The following is an 18,522-nucleotide window of genomic DNA, read 5'->3' as shown; positions in this document are numbered from 1 at the left end:
TATTTTTTGGGCATCTTAATGACCAATTTTTCAACATTGGCTAAAAAAATCATATTTTAGCAACATAATTGCCTTTTCATTATTTAAAATATGTTTTAATATGTGTGTCTTAGGGGATCTATTCTGTTCCGTTGATCTATTTATTTGTCTCTTTGCACAAACAAAAGCTGTTATGGTACGTTGGAATAATGTATTATAAGTCCTTCAACTTTGTTCTTCTTTTCAAAGTCGTTTTAAAACGGAATAAAATACTCTAGGTTTGGTTTATTTCCATGTTAATTTTAGAAGCAAGCTTTCAATTTTTACATATACATATGCACTAACATACACATACACACCCACTACTATAACTTTAATTAGAATTGTATTGAAGCTATAGATCACTTTTAAGAGAATTGTCTTCTTGACATTATTGATCCTTCTGTTCCAGAAACACAGAAAATACCTCTGTATATTTAGTCTTCTTTAATTTCTCTCAGCAGTATTCTTAAGTGTTTTTTATACAGTCCTACCACCTCTTTTGCCAGATTTATCTCTAATTATTCCATATATTTTGATGCTATTGTAAACCACATTTTCTTTTAATTGTTAATTGTGACATCTTATATAAAGATAGATAATCAATTCTGAAATGTGATTAAATTCATTTATTATAGTAGTTCATAATTAGCTTGTAGTTCCACAGAATTGTCTACATCAAATAACAGTATAACTGTGGGCCACGCACAGTGGCTCAAAGCTGTAATCCCAGCACTTTGGGAGGCCAAGACCAAGGTGGGCAAATCACCTGAGGTCAGGAGTTCCAGACCACCTGGCCAACATGGTGAAACCCCATCTCTACTAAAAATACAAAAATTAATCGGGCCAAGTGGCATGCACCTGTAATTCCAAATACTCAGGAGATTTACTTGAACGTGGGAGGTGGAAGTTGCCATGAGCTGAGATCACTCCACTGCACTCTAGCCTGGGCAATAGAGTGAGATTTCATCTCAAATAATAATAATAATATCACTATGAATACAGTTTTACTTATTCCTTTCCAATATGTATGTTTTTCCACTCTGCCTTATTGTACTGAGTAGACCCTCCTGGTGAATGGAAGTGATACAAATGAAAACACTTGGCCTCATTCCTAAACTTTGGGGGTAGGGCTTTCATTCTTTTAATACCAAATATATTTTTAGATATAGACTTTGCAAGGATTTTTAAAAATCAAGTTGAGAAAGTGACCTTTTCCTAGATTACTAAGGGATTTTTTTATTAATAATGAATTTTCTCTACCTCCATTCTGATTAGACTGGAGAGAGTTTTATCAGTTATACTGATCTCTCAAAGAAACATCTTTGGTTTCCTTGATATAATGCTTGCTTTCCTTTTTCCAATTTTATCAGCTTGCCATCTGATCTTTATTATTTTATCTTTTCTGGCTTATATGGGGATATATTGATCTTTTTTTTTAAATTTTCTTGAGGGTAAACCTGAAAACACTGATTTGAAACCTTTCTTCTCTTCTAATGCATGCATTTAGTGCTGAAGAATTCCCTGTATGTCCTACTTCAACTTCATTTCACAACTTTTGATATGTTTCATATATATTGCCATTCATTTTAAAATATTTTGTAATTTCTGTTTTGATTTATTATTTATCTCATGAAACATTTAAAAGTATGTCACTTAGCTTCCAATTTTATGTGTATTTTCCAGATATAGTGCTGTCATGAATTTCTAAATTGATTCTAATGCGATCAGAGAACATACTATGATTTAGATCATTTCAAGTGTATTCCTGATGCACTTAAAAGAATGTGTATTTTGTTGATGTTGGTTAATGTTTTGGTAATTATTACTTAGGTCAGGGTCAATTGATAATGTTAATCAAGTCTTCTGTATCTTTTTTCTCTACATGATGTATCAGGTATTGAGAAATAGCTGTTTAAATTTTAATCAAATTATAAAGTTGTCTATTTCTTCTCACAGTTCTATCAGTTTTTTCTTCATGTATTTTTTAAGCTCTATTATTAGATAAAAGTATGGAATCATGATGTCCTCCTGATGGATTGACTTCTTTCTCATTAGGAATTGATTCTGTTTTTCCCAGATAATATTTGCTCCAAAATCTGAGTGTTAGCAGTATAGCTAACCCAGCATTTTTTCCATTAAGGTTTACGTGGGGAATATTGTTTCCTTTCTTTTAATTTTAGCATATTTTTAATTTTATGAGTACATAGTGGATATATATGTTTATGGTATACCTGAGATTTTCTGATACAAGGATGCCACATGAAAGAAGCACATTCACATGAAAATGGGGTATCTATCCCCTCAAGCATTTACCCTTTGAGTTGCAGACAATCCAATTACACTCCTGAGATTTTAAAATGTACAGTTGCATTATTATTGAGTATAGTCACCCTGTTATGGTATCAAATTGTAAGTTTTATTGATTCTTTCTATTTTTGTACCCATTTACCCTCCCTACCTCCCCCTGGACACCCCACTACCTTTCCCAGCCTCTGGTAATCATTCTTGTACTCTGTGATCCATGAATTCAATTGCTTTGATTTTTAGATCCTACAAATAAGTGAGAACAGGCAAAGTTTGCTTTTTCGTGCCAGACTTATTTCACTTAATATAATCATCTCAGGTTTACTAGTTTTATCCATGTTGTTGCAAATAAACATTTATTTATATTTAATGTGTGTTTTTGTAGGATATATGCAGTTGTGTTTTTTAATCTATTCTGACATTTTCTACCTTTGAATTATAGTGCTACATATTGAATATAATACTGATGTAATTATTTTTAAGGCTACCGTCTTGCTATGTATTGTCTTTGTCTTATCCTTTCATAGTTTTCTTTTTCTTCTGTTTCTTTTTTTATTTTGAATAGTTCTAATTAATCAATTAATTTCCTATTTTGTCTTATTAATTACAATTAATTTTGATGTTAGTACATGATTTTCAGTCTTTTCTCAAAAGATGTTTCACTACTTCACATATAATATAAAAATACTCCCTCTAGCCTTTGTGCTATTTTTATCAGATATTTTTACATTAATTATAAAGCTCATATTAGTTTTCTATTTCTGCTCCAACAAATTGTGTGGCTTAAAACAACATAAATTAATTATTAGGTCAGATGTCCACATAGCCTCTGCTGGGATCTGCTCTGTATATTATAAGATCACAACCCAGGTGTCAGCAGAACTGTGATCTTTTTCTGGAGGCTCTGGGGCAGAATCTTCCTAATGTAATTCAGGTTGTTGGCAGAATTCAGCCTCTTTCTTCTGTTGGACTGAGGTCATGTTTCCTTGCTAGAAGTCACCTGGAGGAGGCTGCCTTTACCTTTGAGCAATTCCTTTCTGATCCTTACGTGGGAGTCTCTAAAGCTCTGTGCCAGCAGCAGTATGTTAAATCCATCCCATACTTGGAATATTTCTGACATACCTCTCTTCTGCTGCATCTCTTCTGCCTTCATCTTCTTCTTACAGCTGAAGAGAAATCTCTGCTTTTGATATCAGATGAAAAGAGGATCATGTGATTGGTCTCAACTAGATAATTCATGATAATTTTTTCACTTAATGTCTGTAACCTTAAAAACACCTGCAAAGTTTTTTTTGTTTTTTTTTTTTTTTAATCATGAAATTTAATGTATTTATAGGTGGTCAGGTGTTAGAGCATTGACATCTTTGGAAAGAGGCATTATTCCTCTGCCAACAACTGTGCTGTGCATACACACACACATACACACACACACACACACAATGTATAGCTTCAAATGTCCAATTAGCTCATATTAATAAATTAAATTAATATTAATATTAAAGTTATTAGAAACATATTTTATGTTTATCTACATAGGTACCTTTTGCAGGGCTCTTCAATACTTTGTGTAAATCCAGATTTCTATCTAGCACAAGTTCCCAGATGCTTGAATGACTTTCTTTAGCATTTATTGTAATGTACCTTTCTTGTTGATGATTCAGTTCACTTATTGTATGTCAAAGAAAACTTTTGTTTTTATATATAAAATACATTTTTGCTGGATACAGAATTCTAAATTAGCAGCTTTTATTCTTTCAGTACTATAAACATGATGAGTCAATATTTTTTGCCTGAGTTTTTTAGATGGAAACTCCTCTGACATTTTGTTCCTTTGTACATAAAGGACCCCATCCAACCAGTCACCCCCAGATTCTTAGAGATTTTGCTTTATCACTTAAGCAGTATGAATACATTATACCTTGGCGAAGTTTCTTCATGGTACTTGTACCCAGACTTTGCAGATGACCTTTGCTGATCATTTTTATCAAATTTGGAAATGTTTTATTCATGAGATATTCACATATTGTTCTCTGTCCCACTCCTTTACATCTCCAGATTCATAGGTATTAGGTGACTTGAATGTACCCAGTTGATCTTGGTCTTGTTTTTCATTTTATGAATACTTTTCAGAAGATAATCTCATTTCTCATTTCTTGATGATTTATTTCCTTTTTTTCTTTGTGTATTAATTTTTGAATATTCTCTTATTACATGTTCTAGCTCGTTTTCTTTGGCAATGTTTAATCTACCATTCATTGTATTTGCTGTGCTCTACACCTCACGTACTTTAGCTTTTAATGTGTCGTCAGTTGATTTTTAAAATACCTACCTCAGAACTTAAAATAAAAATAAAATACCTGTGTCATCTCCAACATGATCAGTCTTTCATCTAGATTTTTGATTGCGTGGAATGCAGTTATAGTAACTGCTTTAATGTTATTGTGTGCTATCATCTATGTCTGAATTTCACTTTCCACTTACTTTATCCATACATTTTGTTCTATAATTAAATTACTTTTGTTAATTAATTTAGTCCTACCTCAGTTTTAACAGTGAATTATTAACAGCAGGATAGTCCAATGCTGCTTAAAAATACATAATGCTATAAACTGAAACATGGCCTGTATTTTAGGTATCTCAGGAACATGAAGAATATACAAGCAGTACAATCTGAAGTTCATGACAAATAAAGACAAACAGTAGGAAGTGAAGGAATCTTCAGAATACTTGGATAGATTAGAGCAATGATTTAAAGAAAGAGGAGTCCGGTGAACTGAAGTAGGAATGGGCATTCCTTGAACCAGTCAAGATTCCCTCAAACAGGCAGGCCTAAAAATGTTTTTCTCAATGTGGTTTTGATTTGCATTTCTCTAATGACTAGTGATGATGATCATTTCTTTATATGTTTGTTGGCTTCGTATATATCTTCTTTGGTAAGTGTCTGTTTATATCCTTTGCCCAATCTTGAATGGGTTTGTTTGTTTGTTTCCTGTAAATCTGTTTTAGTTCATTGTAGATTCTGGATATTAGGCCTTTGTCGATGGGTAGATTGCAAAATTTTTTTCCCATTCTTTTGGTTGCCAATTCACTTTAATGATTGTTTCTTTTGCTGTGCAGAAGCTCTGAAGTTTAATTAGGTCCCATTTGTCTATTTTGGCTTTTGTTGTCATTGCTTTAGGTGGTTTAGTCATGAAATCCTTGCCTGTGCTTATGTCCTGGATGGTTTTGCCTAGGTTTTCTTCTAGGGTTTTCATGGCATTAGATCTTATGTTTAAGTCCTTAATCCATCTGGAGTTAATTTTAGTGTCAGATGTCAGGAAGGGGTCCAGTTTCTGCTTTCTGTACATTGCTAGCCAGTTTTCCCCACACCATTTATTAAACAGGGGATCCTTTCCCCATTGCTTTTGTCAGGTTTGTCAAAGATTAGATGGTTGTAGATGTGTTGTGTTGCCCTGGAGGCCTCTGTCCTGTTCCATTGGTCTGTGTCTCTGTTTTGATACCACTACTGTGCTGTTTTGATTACTGTAACTTTGATACCATCTCATGCCAATTAGAATGGCAATCATTAAAAAATCTGGAGACAACAGATACTGGAGAGGATGTGGAGAAATAGGAACACTTTTACACTGTTGATAGGAGTGTAAATTAGTCCAACCATTGTGGAAGACAGTGTGGTGATTCCTCAAGGATCTAGAAATGGAAATTCCATTTGACCCAGCAATCCCATTACTGAGTATATACCCAAAAGACTATAAATCATTCTATTATAAAGACACATGCACACCGGTGTTCATCGTGGCACAGTTTACAATAGCAAAGATCTGGAACCAACCTAAATGTCCGTCAATGATAGAAAGAAAATGTGGCACATATACACGATGGAATACTATGCAGCCATAAAAAATGATGAGTTTGTGTCCTTTGTAGGGACATGGATGAACCTGGAAAACCATCATTCTCAGCAAACTGATACAAGAACAGAAAATCAAACACTGCATGTTCTCACTCATAGGCGGGCGTTGAACAATGAGAACAAGTGGACACAGAGAGGGGAGCATCACACACTGGGGTTCTTTGGTGGGACTAGGGGAGAGTTAGTGGGAGGGAGGGTAGGGAGGGATAACCTGGGGAGAAATGTCAGGTATAGGTGATGGGGGGATGGTGGCAGCAAACCACCTTGCCATGAATGTACCTATGCAACATTCTTGCATGATCTGCATATGTGTCCCAGAATCTAAAGTACAATTTAAAAAATGTTTTTCTCCTTTAGAACAATCAGGAACTAATTTCTCCAGGAGAACAGGCTGTTTCAGAGCATCAGCTTATTGAATCTGATTATAATTGTACAAAGCACAAGGATACATTTTTTAGACTAACAATATGATTTTTAATATTTACATTTGTTTTTAAGTTAACATACAGTAAAATTCACTTTTTTAAATTGTAGAATTCTATGAATTTTAATGTATACATAGATTCATCTTTGCACTACCACAGTTAGTGTACAGAATTATTCTTTCACCCCAGAACACTCTCTAATCCCCTTTTAGCCGCTCTACCACTTCTTTCCCTGCCATTATAGTTTTATCTTTTCCACAGTGTTACATAAATGGAATCATCCATTCTACTTTGAGAAAGTCTGTGACACCATTTTCCAATGCCATATGCTCACTTTGTGTCTCTGTGTCATATATTGGTAATTCTTAAAAGATTTAAAACTTTTCTATGTTGTTCTCAGATCTTTGATGTTAACCATTATAATTATTTTGTGTGCCACAAACCATGCTCATGAAAGACGATGGACTTAAATGTTCTATATGTTTTGACTCTTCCACTAAGCCAGCTGCTTCCCCAACTCTCTCCCTATCCTCTAGCCTAGCTGTGACCCTGAGACAAAACAATATTGAAAATAGGACAAGTAATAACCCTACAATGGCCTCTAAGTGTTCAAATTAAAAGAAGAGTTGCATGTCTCACACTTTAAATCAAAAGGTACAAATGATTAAGCTCTTTGAGAAAGTCACATTGAAAGCTTAGATAACCTGAAAGCTAGGCCTCTTACACAGAACAGTTAGCCAAGTAATGAATGCAAAGGATAAGGTGCTGAAACAAATCAAAAGCACTACTCCAGTTAACACACAAGTGATAAAACAAAACAGGCTTATTGCAGATACGAAGAAAGCTTCAGTGGTCTGTCTAGAAAATCAAAACAGCCACAACATTTCCTTATGCCAAAGCCTAATTCAAAGCAAGGCCCTAACTCTCTTCAGTTCTATGAAGACTGAGAGAGGTGAGAAAGCTGCTGATAAACAATGAAGCTAGCAAAGTTGGTTCATGAGGTTTAAGAAAGGAAGCCATTTCCATAGCATAAAAGGGCAAGGTGAAACAGCAGACACTGATGGAAAAGGTGCAGCAGGTGATCCAGAAGATCTAGCTAGGTTCATTGATGAAGCTGGCTACACTAAACAACAGATTTTCAGTGTAGATGAAACAGCCTTCTATGGAAAGAAGATGTTACCTAGGATTTTCATTGTTAGGAGAGGTCAACACCTGGCTTCACAGTATGGGCTCACTCTCTTGTTAGGGACTAATGCAGCTGGTGACTTTTAAATTGAAGCCAGTACTTATTTACCCTTTAGAAAATTCCAGTGCCCTTAAGAATTATGCTAAATATTTTCTGCCTGTTCTCTATAAATGGACCAGCAAAACTTGAATCACAGCAAATCTGTTTATAGCATAGTTTACCAGATATTTTAAGCCCACTGTTGAGACCTACTGCTCAGAAAATATTTCTTTGAAAATATTACAGTTCATTTACAATGCATTTGGTTACCCAAGAACTCTACTGGAGATATATAGGGATTTGAATGTTATTTCTTCACTGGAAATATAGCATCCATTCTGTAGCCTGTGGATAAAAGTCAAATTTTAACTTTTATGTGTTCCTATTTAATAAATAGTATTCTTAAGTCTCTAGCTGACATAGATAGGTATTCCTTTGATAGATCTGGGGAAAGTAAGGTGAAAAACTTTTTCTTTTACTTTTAAATATACACTATGACTTTTATTTTACATTTTAAAACAAGTTTTATATGATTTTTTTAAGTTAATTAATTTTTTGAGACAGTCTTGCTCTGTTGCCCAGGCTAGAGTGCAGTGGCACAACCACCAGCTCACTACAGCCTTGACTTCCCAGGCTCAAGCTATCCTCCCATCTCAACATCTTAAATAGCTGGGACAATAGGCATAAACCATCATATTTGGCTATTTTTTTCTATTTTCTGTAGATACTGGGTCTCACTATGTTTCTCAGGTTCATCTTAATCTCCTGGGCTCAGGCGATTCTCCTACCTCAGCCACCTAGATTGCTGGGATTACAGGTGCAAGACACCATGTGAGGCCTTGACTTCTTTTTAAATGCTAATTTGAATTACTAACTTGTATTCTAGTCCATTTTGTACCCCAGGTGGTCCTGAAACTTTTATTTAATGTATAGGTTAACATGAAACAGGTGAATTCTCAGATCTTTTACTGCATTCATTCTTTCCTGATGTACATTAGAACCTAAAAAAGATTTTCAGATAAAGAAATTATTGAACTTTTTCTCTATTAGTACAATCCAATAGCTGACTTTTTCAGAAGAAAATCCATCTGCACACAGGTACTTGATTGAAAAAAAGGTGACCCTAAAGATCTTCTGAAAGGTGTTGGACCTCAAGGTTTCTTGAAAACCTTGAGGGCCTTTGATGTAGAATATTGTTAACTGTAGAATGTACTCTGAAAGAGCATAAATAGGGCCATGTTTAATGGTGAAATTAGCTTTCAAGAATTAAAGGAACATTCACGCTTGCATTTATTTATTTATATATTTATTGACTTGAGAGATCCTCCATTTTAACTATGGCCTTTTACTTAATTATCATCTCATACTGCAAAGAGACTTCTTTTGACAAAAATAAAGTCACAGCAATGTTTTTCCTACTTTTAACAGTAATTTTGTACTTAGATTTTATTTAACAAGCACTTTATTTTGGTGGTAAAATACTGTAGACATCTAGCAATGAATTAGTTTTAGTGAATTGTATGAAAAATATTTATTAAAATTTTTATTTTTATTTTTTAATTTGTTCATTTGTACTTCTCTGATTATAAATATAATCCAGTTAGTATAGAACATTGCATAATGTTTACTGAAGACAATTTGAAATAGCTGATTTAATATTCTTAAATCAATATATTAAATATTCATTTACCATTTTACCTATGAATTTCAATTCTGGTTAATTAAATGTAGAATTGTTGTGTATACAAATGCTGTAAAAGTTATATGTATCTGGTTATATTTAGGCAGATGACTTAATACTTGCCCAATAGTGTATCCACAGGGTTAGGAATATTGGTAAGTTTGAATAAGAGTGAGGATTTATTTATATATTGATATAAATATGTCTCTTCCACGTATTCTTACCTTGATAAAAGAAGAAGAGTACAAAAACAGGTGGATTTTTAAAAGGAAAAATAAAATATTGAAATATGAATAAATATTTGCATAAATAAATGCAAGGGGTAGCCAGGCTCTGGGAGACACTCCTGATGCAAGAGTGCTGCTTGAGCCCATGAGTTCAAGGCTGCAGTGAGCTGCTCTGATTGCAGCACTGCATGCCAGCTCAGGTGACAGAGGGAGACCCTGTATCAAAAAGAAAAGAAAGAGATGCCAGCACAGTCAGCCCTTCATAACCATGGTTCTACACTGGTGTTTTCAAACAACTTTGGATTGATAATATTTTTAATAATAGCAATAAAAATAACAATACAACAATGAAAACGTACAGATAAAGAACAATACAGTATAACAACTATCTGAGGGAGTTCCTGGAATCAATCCTCTGTGAATACCTGTTAACAACTGTAATTAATAAAAATAACTAACAAGGAATATTGTAAGGTCAATAATTTTAATGGTCTCTTTTTAAAATTTTGATCTTGTACATATTATCTATGCAAAAAGCCAATTTTAAAGACCATACTAATCAGGATCCTTTGGCAACTAATTAGAAAATGCAGAAAAGCGCAATTATGAAAATGCAACAAAGCATCAGCTAACAATTTTTTCATTGTTTCTGTACTTGCTGTCTAAGGAAGGAAATATTTATTTTATTAAACTACTGATTCCTCTTGTATTATCTTGCATTAAGAATGTAATTTTAAATGTCAATTGAAACTATTTTTTAATATTTTTTTAAACCAACCTCATGAGCCAATTTGATCCTCACTCTCCTACAATCTGAGATACTAAATAAAGCCCTTACTGTGTTGTTCAGATAGGTTTGATTTTAAAAGTCATTATTCAATACATTATGGCAATTATGTCACTGCTTTATTGCATTCACGAATTAGGAACAACCATGTAGGAAATGCTCAAGATTTACTATTAATGAAATATGCAGATAAATGCTCTATTTATTAGATTTTGTAAGAAGATAGATAGACCAAATCAGTTGACAGTTAAGATTGGAGGCCACTCAGCTACATTAATGTAAGAAGAATTATATGTATGCATTTTGTTTATAGGAATCAGGAAGATAGACTATTTTTCCAAATGAAATTATAAAATTAATTTTTGTTCTTTATGCCTATTATTTTATACTTTGCATTTGTTCAGTTCTGTATGCATTTTGAGTTCCAGAAAAGTATTCTCATTAAATAGTACTTTAAAGTGATCATTCTCATAAATTCAAAATGGAGGAATATGGCAATTAACTCAAAGCAATATTAAGGGAAATTGAAAGCTGTTAGATCATATTACAGCATTTGTAGCAGTAAAAAAGAGCAAAACATACAATTAAAAAAAAAAAATACAGATGGGTTTCTTTGATGCCCGATATGACTATGAAAGTAACAATTTCATGATCACAATAATGATGAATGTTTTATCCATAATTGAGATGTCTTATTGTATATTGAGAGGTTATATAATATTAAAATACTAATCATTCTTTACCTTGTAGTATAAGCAATTATTTGAAAAATTATCAAATATGTATATTGTAAAATGAGACTACTTGATTTGTTATCAAAGGAAGGTTCTTAAAATTAACTGGAAACATGTAATTTCTTATCATCCATGAGTAATACAAATCAGCTTTGCAAATGTGGTTTTCCAGGTTTTTCACTTTTCTCTCTTCATATAATAAAGTGCAATTGAAAGAAGTGTGTTAATGAAACTATGGTTAGACCCAAGGAAATAAACTAATTTGCTTTTCATTTAGACTGAGAATGTAAATAGAGAATGTTAGAAATATCAAATACTTTCGTGTTAATGTGCTTTATTTCTTGGCCAGGAACCAAGATCACTTCTGTGACTTTCTAATGGACATACAGCCCTTCAAGTAAAATCATTTTTCTGATGATTAGTGATATTGAACGTTTTTTCATGTTTGTTGATCACCTGTATGTCTTGAGAAATGTCTGTTTGTATCATTTTCCCATTTTTAATTGAATGATTTGTTTGCTTGTTTTTTCTTGTTGACTTGTTTATGTTCCTTATTGTTTCTGGAGATTTGACCTTTATCAGAGGCATAGATTGCAAACATTTTCTTTCATTCTTTAGGCTGTCTGTCTTTCTGTTGATAATTTGTTTTATTGTGCAGAAGCTGTTTCACTTAGTTAGGTCCCACTTGTCAATTTTTGTATTTGTTGCAATTGCTTTTGGGGACTTAGCCATAAATTCTTTGCCAAAGCCAATATCGGGAAGGGTATGGCCTAAGTTTTCTTATATAATTTTTATAGTTTAAGGCTACATTTAACCCTTTAAGCCATCTTGAGTTAATTTTTGTATATGGTGAAAGGTAGTTGTCCAGTTTACTTCCTTTGCATATGGCTCACCAGTTATCCCAGCACCACTTACTGAATAAGGAGTCATGTTTTTGTTAACTTTATCAAAGTTCAAATGGATATAGTTCTGTAGCTTTCATCCTCAGAAAAATGTAAATCAAAACCACAATGCGATACCATCTCACAGCAGTCAGAATGATTATTATTTAAAAAGTCAAAAAATAATATGCTCTCAAGACTTCAGAGAAAAGGGAATGCTTATACACTGTTGGTGGGAATGTAAATTTGTTCAGCCATTGTGCTAAGTAATTTTGAGATTTCACAAAGAACCTAAGCAGAACTGGCATTTGACCCCAGCAATGCCATTACTGGGTATATGCCAAAAGGTAAATAAATTGTACCTGACATATGCACTTGTATGCCTATTGCAGTACCATTCACAGCATTAAGGACGTGGAGTCACCCTAGGTACCCATGAATGGTGGAGTGGATCAATAAAATGCAGTACATATATACCATGGAATAATACACAGCAATAAAAAATGATGAAATCATGTCCTCCACTGCAACATGGATGCAGCTGTAGGCATTAATCCTAAGCAAATTAATGCATAAACAGAAAACCAAATACTGCATATTCTTGTATTCAAGGTAAACATTGAATACCCACGAACATAAATATGGGAGCAGTAGACACTGAGGACTCCTAGAAAGGGGGAAGAGGGAGATGGGATGGTCTGAAAAGCTACATATTGGTTACCATGCTAACTACCTGGAAGACCAGACCACCTTTACCTCAAACCTCAGAATCACACAATATACCGAGTTAACAAACCTGCCCGTATGCCCCCTGGATTAAAAAAAAAAAAAAAGTAAAAACAAGGAAAGAAAAGTAAAAGTTTGTGAGTCTTAAGATTAGCAGACCTCTGCTAGATGAAAAATCTATGTGTGCATTTATTCGTTGCTTTATATTTAAAACAGAATTGGAATTGATTTACAAATGAGTGTACTTCCTGACTGTGGTTGAGTGGAGTTAGTTTTCCTTAGCTCAAATAAACTTGAAGGAATTAATGGGCACTGGTTAATCTGAACCACACAAGCTGTGACATTTATAGGCATTTCATGGTTAATATCATCTTTATCTTCTGAGAAATATTTGAGGGTTGAGGAAAGACTTTGAAGACTCAGAAAACATATGAAATTGCTGAATGCCTTTATTAATAAAAGGTAAATCGTTCTATCAAATTAGTGGGAATTTTGTTGCCTAGCAGCCAGTCAGGATAATTATAACTTGAAGGTGAACGACTATGTCCATGTTAGTGGGAGTTAATAGAACTACTTTCCTATGCATTCCCATATTTTTTCCAGATAAATAATATATAAAAATAAAAACTTTCCAGTAAATGTCGACTACTCAATACCTCTGGAATACAAATCCATTAAAGAATTCATTTCATTGTAATTGTCTAAGGGGTTAAAAAACCTTTACTGTAATAAAAACAGTAATACTGCTCTTGCAACTAAATTTATAAATAGTAACAGGCAAAGCATGCATTTTGTTTAAAATGCTATTTTCTGTAATTACAAGGGAAGAAAAACAGGGTACAGATAGTCAAATGACAATGTACTTAAAATTCAGAGTTAATATCTGAAAAAGGTCTATACTTTGTAATACTAGTAATTATTATGTTACTTTAGAGACAACATGTCAGATTATGTTTCTTGTATCTAAATCCATAAAGGCAGAAACTTGATTTATTGTGTTTAATTACTAAGTTACATACCACTTCTTTTCCTTACCATCAATGGAAGCAATGTGGCATAGATGCTGACCTGAATGCTGTCGTAGAGATGTTTGACTATAATCACACTTTTAAATGCCTGCGTGGTATTGTTTTATGTAAAAGTTATTAATATACTCAATGTTAGGAATGTTACTCTATGATATTCAGCTTAAAATTATAAAAGTGTTAAATGAGTCAGAATGTACGCTCTACTTTGAAATTTAGTTTCTATTGTGGATGCTAGTGATTTGTTTATTGCAAACAGTGCATTTCAGTAACAGTTTCAACATGTTCCAAATGTGCAGTATATACAGTTCTTCCAATGTAATTAGTTAGAAATTGGAGACGCTTAATTTTAAAATTGAACAGTTCATGAAAATCTATTTCCATACTCTGTATGCCTTATGCAGTTTTTCTTCACAACACATTCTATAGTTGCTTGAAGAAATTAAGTGTAGTTAATCAGAAAGAACGTTATGGTTTAACACCGAATTTAAAAGCCCTGTTTTGAAGCAGTGATTGATTGCTTATGGCATTACACAGACCAGTGAGACCCCAAACAGGAAATCACTTATGCTCAAAGTAGATCTCCATATTGATGTAAGTGTAGTGGTGTTGTCTTTTTCTGAGACATAATTCCTAGAAGTATATATGTTTGCTAAAATGTTTATTTTATTGTATATTTTAATTTAATAGATTTAATAGTGAAATAGCTTTACAATGAATTGATATTTGGCACATTATCAAATTGTCTAATTATGGCACATTAGAAAGCACATCAGTGATAAAGTTATTTTACTGTGAAACCAAATCAGTTCCATTAATATAAATGGAGATGTGAATGATAACGTTAGAAAGCTTGGTATTTTAGAAATGGTGAAAATTCTCTAAATGATGTTAGTGAAAATGTTTTCATCCCTATTTATTCCATATTCGTCTCTCCTTTAGTTCCGCCAGCAATCTCAATGCCTCAGAAATCTTTTAATGCCACAGCTGAGAGAGGAGAAGAGATGGTGTTTTCATGCAGGGCCTCAGGCTCTCCGGAACCCACCATCTCCTGGTTCAGGTAGGTTTACACCCACCTCCCTCTGGCTTGTGTCTATTATCAGGCTCATGGAACAGCACTGGGATCTTAGTCATTTTGGTAAAAAGCAAACTGTTGCATTTTAGTTTCATTAAAAAAAATTCTGGTGCTATATTGGGGGGTTAAGGTCATTAGATTAAACCACTAAAGAGATCAACAGTGTGATCAGGCTCAAATATTCTGAGTCAAAGGCTGTAACCATTATACTTATTCTGTCTATAAAAGCAAGCTTTTGGAAAAATGGGGTCGGGGCACCTGTGATGTATTCAAACATTTTATTATCACTACAGTGTATCTTGAAATAGATTTTCTAGTGTTATTGATACCACTTTCATGTGTATACAATATCATATTTTATTAGAATATAATTGTGTAAATATCTGTATTATACACAAAATATTGCACTATACACAAAATATTATACAAAAGCTGATTTTATAGTGTTTTAATTGAATTACATATTAAATTCATGGAACTTTTTAAAATTACCTCATCAAATGAGTAAATTATGTATTCTGAATTTATAATTTGGTAGTTTAGTTACTTTATTTTAGAAATTAAAAATATTCTTTGATTATCATTAAGATCAGGAATATTTTAAAATATTCCATTCATTTAGGTGTGTCTCTAAACTGCTAAATCGAAGACAGTAAACTTGAAAACCGGACCATCTTGTAAATATGCATTAGTAATGCAGGTTACTGCAAAAGCATTAGGTACAAGTGTTTATAGAATCACTTTGTAAACCATATAGTGAAAAATAATTTTAAAAGATTAGCAAAATATACATCAAATGTGCCAAAGTGTCCTTACTAAGGATTAGGTTATTTTTTAAAAAAGTTCTTTGAAGGACAATAATTGAAATCCCAAACTAATTTTTATTTTTTGCTGGAGCATTTACTGGCATTATCTTCAACTTTCAACCCTTTGTTTATACTGCTTACACTACTTATCCTTTAAATATAGGATGTAGCAGTAAATGAGATATTTCTTCAAATATTATGTATTTAGATGTTCTTTTCAGACACTAATTTTCTTGTGGCAAACTACTGGTATTTTGTAGTAGGATTATACCTTGAATATTAACATATCCACCCCACATAATCATCATCAAACTCAGAGACTGCTGGTTTACTAGTGTGGATCCTTAACAGTCTGTATCAGACCTACGTGTATCACAGATAGTCACACTTTTAAGCTATTGAATCATTCATTCCAATGAACAAATATTGTTCTACAATCTTTATTCCTATGGTTTTGTATTTCCAAAGAGATTTCTTTTTTCTTATTTGAACAACATTTGTTTAGCAGATAAAGAAAGTATAGCAGAAAAATAGTATGAGTAGGAAATTGAACAACAAAAATATCCTTGAGATACTCGTGTTCCACTTTGATATATAGTGGGAAGAACATCCTAAACTTCTAGCCTATGCCAGTCTTAAGTAATATAATTGACAATTCCACAAACCAATAGTGGGAATAGTAGCTAGTAGGAAAGTATAGCTGAGTAATACTGTTTTGAAATAATCTTCAGACATTTTTTTAAGGAATGCTATAAAATGTAAACTGTTCTGTGTAAAGGGGCTAGAAGACTTCCTGCATTGAAGAATGTGAAAGGAGCATGCATTTTTATCCTGTGAATTCATATTTATGTGTACTTCATCATTTCAGAGAGAAATACATGGAAGATGAGTGCTTGGTTGTTACAGTGTTTGAACATATGCCCTTGAAAAATATGACTACAGTTTTAAGAAGAACTCCTTTCCTTCTAAGTTAACTTGATATGAGAGATTCCAATTTCGATAGTAATTTGTTTCCCCACCTATGTACGTTGATGTTAAGTTATTCAGATTCCTCATTTGCCCCGTCTTTAGGATAATACTAGAACACTTACCATCAAGTCAGAATAGTCATTGTGAGAGTGGATGCTTTTGGTTTGGTCTTATTTCCTTGTCTACACCACAACCCTTCCAAATAACAACTTATCAATTACTTCTCACCAGAATACCAAGATTCTCCAGCAGATGGAAAGTGGTGGCTGGCTTAGTTTTTGAAAGAGACTTATTTTCTGCTGAGATTTTTTTATTAAAGTTTTTTATTTCTTCAAAATTGTTATATTTAATTGGAAATAGTATTATACAGACTAGAATAAATCAAATTCATAGGATAATATAATGAGTAATTTAAATCTATATTTTTCTTCTCCTTATCTTCATGTGGTATTAGGTTTCATCCCTTCAATAGGATGAAATAATGATTCATTTAAAACCTAGATAATTGTTCTAGTCTCTAGACATAAAATATATACCGGGAGGATGAAAGTGTGTGGTTGTAACATCAACAAAGATAAAATTTGTATTAGAGGGAAATTCTGGCCTTTTATCTGTACATGTGGACATGTTATGTTTGTGGAAAAGAAAAAAATTACTGCAAGTATCAGGAAATGTAGGGTAGCAGCCCTGGGAGAAATGTCCAGACTGTTTCATAGAGAAATATTTCCAAGCAAGATGAGTGAAGTCAGTTGTACTAGTCAGCTTGAACTGCCAAAACAAAATACCACCCACTGTGTAGTTCACACAATACGAATTTTCTTTCCCATAGTTCTGGAGGCTGGATGTTTAACATCAGGGTACCAGCAGAGTGGCCTTTCCTGTGTGCAGAAACTCATGGAGAGAGATAGAGTTCTGGTGCATCTTCCTCCACTTTGAGAAACACCAGTCCTTTGTTTGTTTGTTTATTTGTTTTTAATAATTTCAACTTTTATCTTAGATTCAAGGGACACATATGCAGGTTTAGTACAGGCTGGATATGAGAATAGAGATTAGCTCTAAATGTGTATGAGAAATCTCTTGTGGTGATGGTTGAACCCTCAATAGTTACTAAAACTTAAACCAAATAAACAAAAACCACCAGTTTTATGGGATTAAGACCTCACTCTTATGCCCTGATTTCAGCTAATGTCCTCCATGGAGGCCTTATTTTCAAATACGGTCATTCTGGGGGTTATGACATCAACATATGAATTTGAGGGTTGAGGAAACGGAATTTAATTCAAAACATCAGTAAAGAAAATAACTACAGCCCATTATAGGGGAATTATAAAACATGTTCACAAAGAGAATCAAAGACACTTAGTGACATGTAAATCAAAATGGGAGTAAAAGCAATGACTCTAAAGGTTCTTCCCTTCATTTTTGTGCAAATTCTACCTCTATATTGAGAATACCCTATAGATTTTTATTGTTGGCTCATTAATTTGGTAAATCTAATCTATTTTCAAATGTTAAAACTACTTTGCATTTCCATTTTAAACCCACTTAATCGTGATATACAGGCATGCCCTTCACAATGACCTCTATCAATGACACACCTCATAGATGATAGTGGTTACGTAAGATTATAATGGAGCTGAAAATGTCGTATGGTCTATTGATATGGTAGCCATCATAAAATCAGAGTTCAACATATTACTCATGAGTTGGTGATTATGCTGGA

The 18,522-nt window shown here is 33.2% G+C and overlaps 1 protein-coding gene across 6 annotated transcripts in view; it reads left to right on the top strand.

The window, feature by feature from the left end:
- Positions 1 to 18,522, top strand: part of NCAM2 (neural cell adhesion molecule 2) — a 504,760-nt gene that overhangs the window by 304,863 nt on the left and 181,375 nt on the right. For all 6 annotated transcript variants that reach the window (XM_003934329.4, XM_010344887.3, XM_074389453.1 and 3 more), the window contains one exon: positions 14,892 to 15,009. In XM_003934329.4, coding sequence (XP_003934378.2) covers positions 14,892 to 15,009 — 118 coding nt within the window. The remainder of the gene's footprint in view (positions 1 to 14,891; positions 15,010 to 18,522) is intronic.

The sequence above is a fragment of the Saimiri boliviensis genome, chromosome 18 (assembly GCF_048565385.1).
Source record: "Saimiri boliviensis isolate mSaiBol1 chromosome 18, mSaiBol1.pri, whole genome shotgun sequence".
NCBI classification, from domain to species: Eukaryota; Metazoa; Chordata; class Mammalia; order Primates; family Cebidae; genus Saimiri; species Saimiri boliviensis.
This window is presented reverse-complemented; position numbering and strand designations above follow the sequence as displayed.